This window comes from Eubalaena glacialis, chromosome 17 (genome assembly GCF_028564815.1).
Source record: "Eubalaena glacialis isolate mEubGla1 chromosome 17, mEubGla1.1.hap2.+ XY, whole genome shotgun sequence".
Taxonomy (NCBI): Eukaryota; Metazoa; Chordata; class Mammalia; order Artiodactyla; family Balaenidae; genus Eubalaena; species Eubalaena glacialis.
In genome coordinates this window covers 5,682,610-5,697,831 of record NC_083732.1, presented here as the reverse complement: position 1 = coordinate 5,697,831, position 15,222 = coordinate 5,682,610, and the positions used below count along the sequence as shown (strand labels likewise).

General features: G+C 37.2%; 1 protein-coding gene across 1 annotated transcript in view; it reads left to right on the top strand.

Moving 5' to 3' along the window:
- Positions 1-14,383, top strand: part of BPNT2 (3'(2'), 5'-bisphosphate nucleotidase 2) — a 31,827-nt gene extending 17,444 nt beyond the window's left edge. Inside the window, exons 4-5 of the mRNA XM_061171463.1 lie at positions 6,768-6,929; positions 8,454-14,383. Coding sequence (XP_061027446.1) covers positions 6,768-6,929; positions 8,454-8,725 — 434 coding nt within the window. The 3' untranslated portion in view covers positions 8,726-14,383. The remainder of the gene's footprint in view (positions 1-6,767; positions 6,930-8,453) is intronic.
- The last annotated feature ends 839 nt before the right edge of the window (positions 14,384-15,222 follow it).

Here is a 15,222-nt window from a genome sequence, read left to right as displayed (position 1 = left end):
GCTCACTGCTTCATCCACTTTCCAGCAGTGGAGAGGGCTAGAAGGCAGACGCAGAAGATGTTTCCCACTAAGGGTTTGACCTGTAAGTTGTACACATCACTTCAGCTCACATCCATTGATCACAACATAGCTGGAATCCAGCCACAAGGGAGGTGAAGAAATGTAGTCTTTATTTTCAGTGGCCATCCAAGCTGAAATTCAGGGGCTCTGTCCCTCAGGGAACACAGGGAGAGTGGATATTGGAGTGTAATGTAGCAGTACTGCTACACTTTGTCCGGCTCCTGAGGGAGGGACACGGTTACTACTAGCATCGCACTTACAGGTGAGAAAATGAGACTCAGAAATTTGATATGTTCCTCAGGATCATCCAGCTAAAGTAGAGGAGTCAACCCCAGACATTTCATGCAAATGGTGTATCACACCACTTTTGTAACTGTAACTCCATGATTCCTAACATGTGTATAGTGTTTACAAATTTATGTTATCTCATTTGAACCTTTGGATAACTCTGGGTGACAAGGAAAAATGTTGTCTTTTTTGTAGATGAGAAAAGGGCCTTAGCAGCTCTCGTCGAGAAAACCATACAGTTTAAAATGTTACTGTAAGAGCTAACCACTCCTTATTACATTGTATCTTACAAATGTACAAATGTATCTTACATTTGTTTAGTATTTTCACAGTTAGTGAAGTGTATTGACATAAATTCATTTCAGTCTCAAAGTAACTCTGGAAAGAATATAAAATAGGAAATAGGTGACTTTCTTTTAATAAAAAAGAGAAAACAGGCACATAAAGGTTATGTACAGGGCTTAAGTCTTTGAGATCCTCTCTCATTCTTCTGACAATGTCCCTCATGCCTGTTTCTGTCGGTTAGGACTGCCTTTAGCGGCGTATAAAATAAATTGTGGTTGCAGTGGTTAAACAGGTAAGGGCTTTATTTTTCTCACCTAATAAGATGGCCACAGGGTAGGAGTGATTCAGTGGCTTTCTGATTCTCTAAAATGCCTGACTCCTCTTTTTGCTTTTTTTTCTTAGAAGGTGGCATTTTGTTTGCATGCTCACAAAAATGGGCGACTCCGGTTACCATGGCTCTATTCTAGGCAGGAAGAAAGGGCAAAGAAGAGGGACAAAAGATCTATCTTAGATATTCTTTCTATTTGGAAAGACTGACTTGAAGCCCTCCGCTTCATCTCATTGGCCAAATGTCACGTGGCACGCTTAGCTGCCAACAGAGCCTGCTGCCCAAAGAGAATTAGAACTGGGATAGAGAAAATGCAGAGAAAGTTGATGTCAGAGAGGCCGATAGGTCCTGGTCTCCACATCTGTTCATGTTAGGAGGGAGAATGGCGATAATAAAACCTCCATTTTTAAAAACCTTTATTCCATCAGAATATATAATATGCCCCCCTCATACGCTTAGGAACATAAGGTGCTTGCTAGTCAGCAAACATTCCAAAAGAATCAATACGCCCTTAATTAGGTGTGGGTTGACCTTCCATTCCTGGATCGAAGGTTTGTTTGGCTTGTGCCCTCTTTGGGACTATTGTTTTCACTTCCAGACTGTATATTGATGTTGGCAGAGTACAAACCGTCAAGTATTGTGTATTTACCAGAATTTAGCTACACTTGACTATAATGGGAGCTAGATATTATTGTTGCTGGCAACAGTTAGAACAAAGCTGATCAAAATTCTTATCAGACTTAATTAGAATTAATTCACTGAGTGAAATACTTAAAAGCAAGAGATACTTGAATAGTACATATTTTAATGAAGTAATATATACGTAGGTGTAGTATATCCACTCAGTGGAAATTTGTAGCTATTAAAAATAAGTTGTAATGTCTGAAGTATGTGTAGAAAAGTACCAACCACTTTTTATTTCCTACTGGACTTGTTGTTAGCATGTCTTATAGATAGACTAAACATATTCTGTTGACTGCTATTTTAGCTTATCACTACTACCTTATCAACATCAATCATTTATATTTATTTAAGTACCTACTGTATTTTTTTAAGGGGCTTGAAATAATTCTGTCCATATAAGTGTTATGACTGAATGTCTTGAGTTTATGTGATCTGAAATATATATTTTTAATATTAAATTAGTAATTCTTATCTAAAATTACTCTGGTACTATCTACTGAGATATAGTCTTTATTCTCTTACACAATACTGACCTCTAGAGATACAGCATTGTAAATTCACTTCTTAATAAAACTTTTTTTGATCATCTCTAGAAAGAATTTAGAGGATTTTTTTGCTTCTCATTTCTTATTTTACTTTTATTATGAATAATTTAAAAAACCAATTATAATGAATTTTCATGTACTCCATCCAGATTTAACAGTTGATAACATTTTTATATATTTGCTTTTATTTATTTATTCATTTATTTGCCTACGTACTTTAGAAAAAATTATAAGGATCATGACATTTTACCCCTTTATATTTCAATATGCATGTCTAAAAAGAACATGTTTCTAAACAAGAACAGTACTATTAATATAATAAAATTAAGAATTATTCCATAATTGATCCAATAGTCACATTTCCCCCAGTTGTTCCTCAATTGGATTTTACAAGCTGTTACCTCAGACCAAAATCCAGTCAAGGGACAAGCATTTCTTTTGGTTGTTAGGTTGCTGTGTTAAATTCTTCTAATCTAGACCCTAGAACAGCCCCCAGTCCCCTTTATCCCCAGGCATTGACTTGTTGAGGAGATCAGGTCCCTTGTCATAGAATGTCCTGCCTTTTGGATTCTTCTGATTATTTTCCCAGGCTGTTATTTAACTTGTTTATTTTTCATCTTCTTTTTCTTATAAAGTGTAACGGATCTGGAGGCTTGATTGGATTAAGGTTAAATATTTTTCTCAAGAACACATTTTAGGTACTCTTCATGTACTTCCTACTGCATCACATTACGTGACATACGTCTCATCTCGCTATTAATGATGTTAATAAGATGGTTAAGGTGTTCATGACCAGACTTCTCAGTTATAAAATTATGGTGATTCTCTTGCTATCAGCAGGTAATCTAGAGAGAGATTTTGGCATCATTTGAAATCAGGATTCCATTAAACCTTCCATATAATAGTTTTAAGATCTATTTAAGATGTAAAATGAGATTTTCTATTCTGTTGTTTTTTTCTACATATGTTAGCTGAAGTTCTGTAGAGAAAGTTCTCCATCAACTTGGGGTTATTTATTTACCGTAAAACGTGGTTTCTACTCAAAGACACCGTACTCTTTTCCTTTACCAATTTTCAAGTTAGGGTTAGGGTAAAAACCACCTTCGGTGCAAACAGATGTTATTCTGGGGCAAGAGTAGGCATTCTCTCTCTCTCTCTTTAATATCCTTATCTCCTGGAATTTTATATATTCAATGTGATTCAAACTACAGTTATTATTTTTTAAGTTTAATTTGTTCTTTTGTTGTTGCATTTTTTACTAACACTTTAATATATACTTTTCTCTTTAAATACCACTATATAGTCATCTTCTTCAGGTATTACCTGTTGGTTCTCTCCTAGCAGCAGCAATTAAATTAGCTTAGTTTAGCCTTCTTGACCAACTATCCCATTTTAGTCAATCATATTTTTTGATGTTTATCTTTCTACTCCACTATTCAAATCTTCAGATTTAAATGGTGTCCTTCAACTCTCAGTAATCAACTATGAGGTAACATTTCTACACCTTTTTCCTATCTTTGTCTTTCTCTTAAATCCACAGTTACACGTATTCAGTGCTTACCAGCAGTACTTTCGCTGAGAGTTCCTCAGTCATCCTTTGGTTGGATAAAGCCTGTCCTCTAATAGATTACTTTAGAAGAGCTAGCTCCTGAATGCCAAATTACCTGAGTTCTTACATGGGAAAAGCTTTTTCTATAGTGTTGATACTTGGAAGACCACTTGGCTAGTTATAAAATATATGTATTTTAAAACTGTATTTGTTTCCTAGGGCAGTTATAACAAATTACCACAGACTGGGTGGCTTAAAACAATAGAACTGTATTCTCATATTTCTGGAGGCCGGAAGTCTGATATCAAGTGGTTGACAGTGTCACGCTCAAGAGAAGACTCCTTCCTTGCCTCTTCCAGCTTCTGGTGGCTCCAGGCATTCCTTGGCGTGCCTTGGTTTGTAGACACTTCCTCCAATTCATGTCTCCTTCTTCACATTCTCTTTCACATTCTCTCTGTATTTCTTCATTTCCTCTTCTTATAAGGATACCAGTCATTAAATTTAGGGTCCACTCTAATCCATTATGACCTCAGCTTTACATCTGCAAAGACCCTATTTCCAAATGAGGTCACATTCTGATGGCTCAGGGTAGACCTGAACTTTGGTAGGACATTATTCAATCCACTATACACCGTTTTTTCTTGGTTAAATGGTATAAACTCTTGAACTGGTGTGACATCTGTGTAAGCATGTGTTGAATCTTGACAAAAAGGCTTATAACCTGATTTTCTATTCTTTGTAAGTAGCTTGGTCTTTTTGCCTGGAATGCCAAAGAACATTATCTTTAGAGTCTCATAAAAGAACTATGACTTATCTCAGATTCAGAGTTGGCATTCTGGGCAGTTGTCTCCATATTATGTCTCAATGTGGACATGTAGGTTCTCTTTATTTCAAGGACATTTTCTTGAATCATAATTTTAAAGATTAGTTCTGTTTCATCATTTTGTTTTTCTGTTTCATGGACTCCTAATATATGTATGCTGACTCTTCTTTCATTGGCTTCCATATGGATCACTTTTACTCTGGTCCCTTTTATGTGTTTACTTGTTTCATTTATTTTTTGTTTTTCGTATTGCTTTCTGTGCTTTTGGGCAATTCTATTGTCCCTTGTGTATCCTGTGATTTATTACTAAGCCTTTAATGATTTTGTCCTTTTTTTATTCTTCAGTTTCTTTCCTGTGTTATATGAGTTCCCATTTCATATCTTCCTATTGTTTATTTATCTCTTCTGATTTGTTTTTTTATTTGTTCCATAGCATTCTTTTTATTTTTTTTGTTGCTTGTTTATTTTTAACCATGTTGCAGTGTTGCATTATAGTCTTAACTCTGCTTTGTAGAAATGTTCAAGTAGCCTGAAATGTTTTAATCGTCATTCCTTATGTTTTCTTCTTTTTCAATAGACATTGCAGTTCTATATTTCTTATTTCTATTTGATCCAGTTTCTGTGGAATTGAGGGAAGGGTGGTAGCAGGACAGGGGTTGGGGTAGTTCTCGGTTCACGAGCTTTCTTTTCTGTTAGTGTGAGGAAGGCATTGTCTTTATTAGTAGGCATCTTTTTTTGTTTTCACATTTTTTCTTTCTTGTTTGACCCTTTCTTGTTTCAATAGGGCCCTTACCTTCAACCCCTTCCTTCTTTTTAGTCCTCTTTGCCGTCTTCCAAATTGTCTCTCTTAGAGAAACGTCCTAAAAGATGTTGTACTTCATCCAGTATGCTCTGAGACGTCACTTTTGTTTCCATGTCTTCTCCAAGCCTCCTTTACTCACTGCTTTGTTGCCGAGTCTCAGGCCTCCTTTCAGTAGTTCTCATTTTAGATGGGACCTTTCCTTCTGGGGAGAGATTCTGGCTGTTGCTGTCTGAGTTTGCCACCACTGACGTCTTGGGACTTCCGTGAAGCTCCTGCCATATTCCCTATACAGGGTCAGCTACAGTACTTACTCTGCTGATCTTTGGTATTTACTCCCCTTCTTTCTGATAAATTTGTGTTTATAGCTATCCTCTGTCTCCTACTTATTCTTTAGGTATTAGTTAACTGTGTTTTTGTTCTCTTTGTTGCTGTGTGTGGTTTTGGAAAGACGTGTGAGAAGAATCTGAGAGACTGCCATCAGCTTGGGGAACTCAGAAACCTAGACTCTGTTCGTTTTTTAAATTTTTTTCTGCAGCCAGGAGTAAGTGGTGACGTAGCTGCCGACATTGCTAGCTGTAGTGGACTATATTTTATCTCCCAGTGAGTGACTACTAGAACAGTAATCTCATTGGGATATTTCTGAGTAAGTTTGTTTTCTTGTATAGTTTGGTAGTCAGTAAAGAAAACTTCAAACCAAGAAAAACATTTCAAGCCATCTCTGCAATCTCCTCACCTTCTTAAAAATTTCTGGTCTATTTTGAAATCTAGTGCTTTTTCTTTTTATACTCTCTGATGTAGCAGATGTGTAAACCTAACTCACGTACCTCTTTGACTGTTTTATATTTATAAAGCTCATTAGGAAATTGAGCCAATATACAAATAATTGAAACCGTGAATATATCAGACAAAAAGGTAGTATAGAAGAAAAGTCGTTTTTTAATTTTGAATTATGTCGTAGGTTGCCGCAGGTTGGGTTGCCCAGGAATCAGACTTTGGGGTGGAGATTAGAGTGCAGGATGTTTACTAGAGAGTGCTCTTGGGATCAGATTTGTGGAAGGGAGGGAAGGAAGTGGGAGAAGTTGAGTTGCAGCATGGTCCCAGTGAAGACTCGGCAGCTACCCTACAGGGAGCTCCGGAGCCTGGGCTTTCTTAAATCAAGAAGTTAATAGTCACTGTTTCTGGTTGGGCAGGATTGCATAGCCTCTTTTAGTTTTGTCTTAATATGTGACTATTGTAAAAAAAATAAACATATTACTCTTGTACTCAGAAAACAGAAGCTTCCTGTTTTGGAAAAAAGTATGAGTAATTCTTCGGAAGAAGTTTTTTTTCAGTCACTCTTGGTACTTTGAGTTCTGGTTTTAAAAGCTTCAGTGCCATTACTGGCTATTACATTTTCTTTCCAGCTTGGGCGATGGTAGACCGTGGGTCAAATGTGAAAGCCCGCACCTCTTACAATGAGAAGACCCCGAGGATCGTTGTGTCTCGCTCACATTCAGGAATGGTCAAGCAGGTTGCTCTTCAGACTTTCGGAAACCAGACTACAATCATCCCGGCGGGTGGTGCTGGTATGTTCCTACTCCCCTGCGGTGCCTGTGCAGTGCTCCCTGCGTGACCAAGGCCATGTCAGGAGGCAGATTTGGTTGTCCCATCCTTGGGAAGAAAGTGAGAATGGACAGTGGGCTTTCAAGACAGGCGTGGTCTCCTACTTGGTGATCTCGAGAGCGGGATTTCAGTCACACGTGCCTCCTTGGTAGAGACAGTCTCACAATAGAAACAGTCTCACAATGGTGATTTCTGTTCCTCGAATACTACAAAAGCCTATTTCTGACATTGATGGTTGTTACATATATGATCTGATTGTGAAATAATTGTGCTATTAGTTTAACTGTAAGAATAGCAAGGAGAGAAAGAAAGATCCAGCACGTCACAACGCTTTATTTAGCAGCAGGCTGCCAGGAATCATCAGAAGTGTTATTAGAATGGCTAACCCCTTGGTCACTGTTAACGCCCCTGAACTCCTCAGCTTTCGTGCCTGGGAGGAGCCACAGAGTCTAGTGCCCGTCCAGCTTAATGTAGATTCTGTATTATTGCATTCCCTATGTTCTAGCTCAGGGTCAGCTGACTTCTTCTGAAAGGCCCGATAGTAAATATTTTAGGCTTTGTGAGTCACATATGATCTCTTTTGCATACTATTATTTGATTTTTTTTTTAACCGCGCTTTAAAAATACAAAAAAAAAAAATCTATAGCTTGAGGGCTGTACAAAAGCAGGCCATGGCCCAGATTTAGCTCATGGGTCATTTGCCCACCCTTGTTTTGAGTGTTGTTTAATATGACAGAAGTGTTTTAATTCAAACAGATAGCAAATTATAGTCAGAAACATTTGTGTTTGAAAACCTTTTCAGCACAGTAATAAAGGGAAAAGTAGTCCTTTTAACCTTTAAGCCTAACAGTTTTAGTTTACTGCTGACCTATACGTGTCTTTCTTAACATGGCTTTATTGTTTTCTTACAGGCTCTTAGGTTGGTTAGGAAAGGTGATATCCAAAATGCCCAGTAGGAATGGGATAAACTAGATTTTAGACCCAGTTTCTTCTGGGTTTGTTTTATTTTATTATTTTATTTTTAAAATTCTGCCTCATTACAAAAAAGACTTAAGATAGTAGCATTATTTTGTGCTTTCTTCTTTCAAATCCAGCCTTCCTGGAGACTCAAGGGAAACCTGTGGGTGTTTAGCTTTAGTGGAATAGTCCATAGGAAACGATTCATGTTGAAGGTATCACCCTGTAGAAGACAAGCACAAAGTAGATTTAAATTTAAAAAATTATAGGCATATATTTGTTTATATTTGAGAACAGCTTAATAAATTACTTTGCAGTATTTTTTTTTTTTGCTCATTTGGGTTTAATGTCTGCACTATTACTTTAAAAAAAACCTATTTTTTAAAATAAGTTTAGACTTAGCAGTTGCAAAGATAGTACAGAGAGCTCCTGCACACCCTGTGCTGTTATTTTAACAATGTACTCAAAACAGTAAGCTCCTTTCTTCAAATCTTTCAGACAGTAACCTAAATTCTGTGTTTATCTTGTAGGTTATAAAGTTTTAGCACTCTTGGATGTGCCTGATAAGAGTCAAGAAAAAGCTGATCTATATATCCATGTGACATATATCAAAAAGTGGGATATATGTGCTGGCAACGCCATCTTAAAAGCCCTTGGGGGGCATATGACTACGCTGAGTGGGGAAGAAATCAGTTACACGGGTTCCGACGGCATTGAAGGGGGGCTCCTCGCCAGCATCAGAATGAACCACCAAGCTCTGGTCAGAAAACTCCCCAATCTAGAGAAGACGGGACATAAATAAGCCACGCTGGTTACAGGTCACAGCTCCTCCAGAGCTGAACGGTCAGCGTCAGCCTGAAACGCTGGAGGCTTCAAAGCATCGGTGGAGACTGCATGGTGAAGGCCGTCCTGAACCTTTTAAAGTATTTATGACGCATCAGAGACTTATTTTCCCTGTAATAGGATGCAAGATCAGGGAGAATGGGTTGCTTCCTGTCTCAAGTATTGTCTTTATTTTTGAGACTATTTTCGTACAGTTGTCATACACAAGGCGCATATATATATATTTGTGAATTAAAAATCTATAGTCGAGTCTACATTGTTATGAGTCACCATTTTCACACAATATCATGAATCTTTACTGTTTGTTAGTACTTTCATATAGAATTGGGCTGAAGAAAGGATTGATTTTGTGTAGATGTTTAATATTACTTTACAATTATATCTCATTGAAAATAAAATAATTGGGGGTTTTTACCCCTAGTTCAGATGGAAAGCACAAGAAGCTACAAATTCATTAATATGCAACAAATTCTCTATTTATCGCTTACCGAATATTTCTTATGGATTAAAATAGAAAAAGCTTAAATTGTTTTTTTTTCTTTGAAATTTTAATAACAGGTTCACCAGCTAGTAGAGAATATAGATATATGATGGTTGCGTTGTAACTGTAATTTCTGTGTGTGTGTGTGTTTTGTTTTGTTTTTATAAAGAAAAGTGTGTTTGTACCTCTGGGTTCAACATTTCTGCCATCTTGCTGGTAATTTTCATTTGCCCTATGGACGGTGCATGGTTCCATCCTTTCCCTCTTGATCAGCATTTAGTCTTTAACTTGTAAGGTTTGGATTAAGGTTTCAGGGTTAGCATTAGAATTTGGGATATTTTATCATTAGGGATAAAATATGCTGTATAAGGCATTATAAAAATATAAATGATCCTCTTATAAACTGAAAGTTATTTGACATTACGTGAATTGAGCTAGCTTTTATTATTTTCAAAAGCCTTGTTATAGTACTTTTTTAAAAATTTGCCAGGTTTGTATATAGAGATTCTCTCATCATCAAGAATAAGTTAAGGTTGCTTTTGCCGTGGTTAGTTTTACCATTAATAAATGGATCTAACCTAAACAAACAAAGTATTAACTTTTGAGATACTTGGTATCTTCTCTTCATATTAAAAAAAATGAAGATTGAAGTTACTTTTTGATGAATTTTTTTCCAGTTGAAGTGTGCAGAATCTGGTTGGAAGAAAGGTTGTGACATATTCACTGTGTCACTGTAATTTGAACCTTGCTTTGTAGGATATCTTTCATTGGGATGTCTGATTTCTCTCAGTGTGATAGCTGGAAATTTCAGGTAAACAGTAGCATTATTTCACGTGACTTTGCTATGGTTTTATTCTATAACACACTGATAAGGAGAGGGATTTCTTATGGTTTCATGGTTTCTTTTCTTTATATCTTTCTTCCTTTCTCTCTCTTTCTCTCTCTCTTTCTTTTTCTCTTTAAATTTTTTAACCCTAAATCAACTTTCCATTTATTTTCCTATCTTGGAGGTAAAGTTGACCAGAAGATGGGCATCCTCACCTGGTGGAATGTGCTTACAACTTTAGGTTTGCAAATGACACTGTCCAAGGTCCTAATTCCTCATTGGGGAATTGGACCTAGTGTGATACACACATTACCACCCGGTCTCTAGCAAGTGGTCACCAATCTGGTAGGGTAATGGGCCTTGATAGGTAGGGTTTTGTTCATGAAAGTTCATTCAAAGTTTTGGTAGTTGGAACACTTGATATTTAAACAGGACTTAGGAATTCTGAGCAGAATATTAGAGACTGCATCTTTTTCTGCAACGAGATGAGGAAATCCTTTTTCTCAGGAGGGATGGCAAAGGAATATGCTGTTTCCAGGGTCCTGCGGTACAAGCATTTGTTTTCATTGTAATGTGTCAAACTTAGGGAAAAGGGACTAGTGTATTAGGAAATGGGGCTAGTTCTTATTAGCAAGCGTGGTGCTTTGGTTTCATTTTTAATTTTATTAAACCACATGTAGATAATGACTTTGTGAAGGGCTTGTGTTGTGTGCAAAAATTAAGATATTGGCCGACAGTTAAATGCGTTATTTTTGTGATTTGTTGGGTATAGTATAGTACTAATGATTTTTAAGTGCTTTTATAAAAATTTCATTTTAAAACATTTTGTTTCTAAAAGTCAGTATACATTATAGAACTAATGTAAGTACAAAGAACAGTATTTATATTTATTTATGTAAGACATTATTGTGCCAGGACATACCAGTAAAACACCTTCATGAATAAGTGAGACAGATAATATCTCCCAAGAATGACATAAATACAATTATTTCTAAAATGTTTACTTTTAGTGATCCTCACCTCCCCAATTCCTGGTCTCCCTTCCCCTCATCTTGACATTGATAACCTCAGGATCCATCAACTGTCCCCTTCCTCAGCCCCTCTTTGTCTCTACCTTGTTCCCTATCACCCTAGCCTGTTGATTAATGTTCTCCTTTTATTTCTGTTTCTCTTTCTTCACCAGTATACTCTTCCCCAGCACTTAATCCACGAATTCTCTCGTAGACCTACATCCCACGATTGGTTGCTGAAAGCTTAGGGCAGAACGGAGACTCTAGTAAAGTTCCGATGGAGAGAGTAGTCCTGGCAGAGTCCTAGCTGACTATTACTTTTCAAAGACTCCTCAAAAAGTAAAGGAAAATCACCTTCAAAACCACAAAGTAACTGTCAAGTATAACCCAAGTCCTCTGTCTTTACAAAGCGTTTCTTCTGACCCATCCTTCAAAGAATGCAAATGCAGAAAATTCAGGAGTTGGCTGGCTATGCCTGCTGGAGAAAACTTGCTTTTTCTATTTTCATACTGTATCCCTATTTCAGTTGAGAGTATCAGAGCCTACAAGATGGGTCATATTTGTCTTTGTTATTCAATTGTCCCCTTTCCCCAATTTTAGAGTTTTTCTTTGATTCTAAATATTGAATTGTTTATGGCTGTATAATGAAGTAACAAGCGTCTTGGTCTGTGTGTTTTAAGTAGTAATTGTGCAAATTCTTCCTGTTTTCTGGGTGCTTCCTTTGAATATTGTGCAAATTGAGTCAGAGGCAGTGGGAGGGGCAGTGGCTAAGAAAAGACTAGGGAAGAAGAAAGCCCAGGGGAAGGGTAGCCAAGGGAGGCCGCCAAGCAAGCATCTGCCCTGTCTCAGATGTTTAATTCAAAAGTTGGATTTTACTCGGGCTTTGAAGGTGACAGCTGTCTCTCATAGCTTAAACATAAGTAAAGAAAGCTGGAGTGCCACCCCCTATTCCTCAGAAAAGAAAATATCCAGCTTGCCTCTCCTTGATAACAGCTTGAAAATGGCCTTCTGGAGACAAGCTCTGGCAGGTTTAAAACAGGGACAGTTTGGAATCTAGTTGCAACTACTTATCTTGGCTATGTGTTGACTGCTTGTGGATAGAAGCAGTGATTTTTCAGTTTAGATCTTGGTTGAATTTAAGACTTATTTAATTATTCTCAGCATATGCCTACAAAAGTCTGCCTTGTAACTGTTGTGTAAAATAAACCTATGGTTTCATTTTTATCCTAAAAAAAGTTGTGCCTTAACAACAGGGCATTGTATGTTAATAAGGGAAAACAAAATTTTTTTTAATAGATGGGGAAAACAGGAACTTTTGCCATTAAAATTTAAGTTCTTTTAATGTTTTTAATGTTAGAGTTGGGGAAAATTCATTAAAGTTAAATAAAATTAATATAAAATTATTTTTGCATATACAACTAAAGTGCATTTTTATAAGAACTGGCAAGTTGATGTATATAGGTCTGAAATGATACTTCATCCTTTGGTTTTTAATTTGAATTAATAAGACCATGATAGATTTTTTTAAATTTTACTCTTAAACCATTTCAGTGTGCTATTATATCTATTCTAGTACTCTGAGTCACTTTGGTTCTAACAACTATTTATGGTATCATGTCAAGAATTTCTTAATGTTAAAAAATACTGTATGTATGTGACATAAACCAGAATGGTTCCTAGATCGGAGAGGGTTCGGATTAGCATTTACTAAGAGGGCAAGAAGAACTGAACTTTGTACTTCAAAAGGAGGTTTTGGTTTTATGAGGTGCTGGTCATAATAAGTTGTTTATTTTTATTTCATCAAAGCCTAGCAGGTGTTTGCATTCCAGTTTACCATTGATAAAGGCTCACAGGGAAGCTTCTTTTTTAAAAATTATTTTTAAAAATGAGTGATGAATTAATTCTGTGGGAAAATGAGATTTATAAATATTAGTTTTCCTTTAAGATAATATAACCCAAACTTTCAGAAGTTAAGGATGATGAATAATATTACAACTTGTTGTGTATTGTGTTTGTAAGGGTTCCCTAAAGTATTAAAATGCAGGTAATTTGTGTAAATTGCAAAAGCAGAAACTGTGATGTTTGATTAGTAGTATGTTGCATTAGAATTCTTTTTGAGGTGTATGTTATACATATAGTAAACTATTATTCAGACTTGTTCATCCTGTATTTTTTTAAAATAGGAGATACAGCACCCCAAGTCATCTTTAGGTCAGCCTGCAAAGAGTTCATCTATCTCCCCAAATTATCTCTTCTAAGCCCTCTTCGTCATCTATGTTCCGTTAAGTTGGAAATGTTTATAGACTTTAATTTGTGTGTAAAATATGGACTTCAATTTCCATTGTGCCCTTGCATCCACCCTTGGCAGTAGCCAAAACTAGCTTTATAGTCTAACAGGAGAGACTGTGTTCTGCCGTGATGAACTGTGGTGTTGCCAGTGGGTTTTTTTCCTCTTTTGATGGTTTTACTTAAGCTACTAAATGGATATACACAAGCAGTTGAGTTTACACTAACACTATGAAATGGTATTTCCCGTCTGTGTCCCTGCCTCTTCAAACTTGGATGTGGTGTTTTTTTTTTTTAATCATTTTTCACTTCCTAGTCAATCTCTTATAATGGGCTAATGATGAGAGGAATTAAAATAAAACTAAATACCTTTGAATACCCCTTCCCCTCTCACACACTGAAGGCTGTGGAGGAACTAGACCATTTCCTGTTGCCAAGATATGCTTAGACACCAGAGTTTTCTTTGCTGGGCATGCTATCCCCTGCCTCACCCACACCACCTAATTTAAGAGGGTCCCGACTTCAGCCTCTACTGAGAAGTAAAGATAAACTCTCCTCCCTCCAGGTTTTTGAGCAGGCTTTTTGGCGCCTCACCTGTAGCCCTCACTTCTGCATGTGCTGTTGTAAACTTCTTAAGGACACGGATGACGTCTTGGTGATTTTTGTACTTCCACCTCAGCCTCGGCAGCTACCCCAGTGTCTGGTACAAATTAGGTGCTTAATGTCTGTCGAACTAAATGGAATAAAGGGTTTCTACTAGCATCAGCATTTCTCATGCCTCAGTTGTGTAAGCTGGTTGTTTGGTTTCCTCTGCGAATATTTATGTTTTATCACCCACACACCCTAAATTATTTTTTAAAGTTTTGTTTTCTTTCCTTCAGATACTACCCCATGGCCAAATAGCTCTAGAAAATGTGGTTGCCTCCGATGAAATGATCATCCCAAACTCGGCCCCCGGATACACTTTGCCAAACTGAAATTTGAATTTTCTGAATAAATTGGTCATGTCTGAAAGATGGTGTGCTGCATCTACTTTTTTTTCCTTTTTTTAAAAAATTTTTACTATGGTAAAATATACATAACAAATTTACCATTTCAACCATGTTTAAGTGTACAGTTGGGTGGCATTTACATTCACAGTGTTGTGCAAATATCACCACTATCCACTTGAAGAACCTGTTCAGCCAAACAGAAACCCCGTGCCCTTTGGACAGCCGCTCCCCATCCCCCAGTACTGGTGACAACTGTACTGCTTTCTGTCCCTGAGTGCTGCTGCTTTTTTCAAACATCTTTATTGGAGTATAATTGCTTTACAATGATGTGTTAGTTGCTGCTGTATAACAAAGTGAATCAGTTATATGTATACATACATCCCCATATCCCCTCCCTCTTGCGTCTCTCTCCCACCTTCCCTATCCCACCCCTCTAGGTGGTCACAAAGCACGGAGCTGATCTCCCTGTGCGATGCGGCTGCTTCCCCACTAGCTATCTATTTTACATTTGGTAGTGTATATATGTCCATGCCACTCTCTCGCTTCGTCCCAGCTTACCCTCCCCCCTCCCCGTGTCCTCAAGTCCATTCTCTCCGTCTGCGTCTTTAGTGCTGTCCTGCCCCTAGGTTCTTCAGAACCATTTTTCTTTTGATTCCGTATATATGTGTTAGCATACGGTATTTGTTTTTCTCTTTCTGACTTACTTCACTCTGTATGACAGACTCTAGGTCCATCCACCTCACTACAAATAACTCAATTTCGTTTCTTTTTATGGCTGAGTAATATTCCATTGTGTATATGTGACTGGATGGGTTTTAATGCACCTGCAGTATTATTTGATTTTGCTGATGCTCTGCAAGT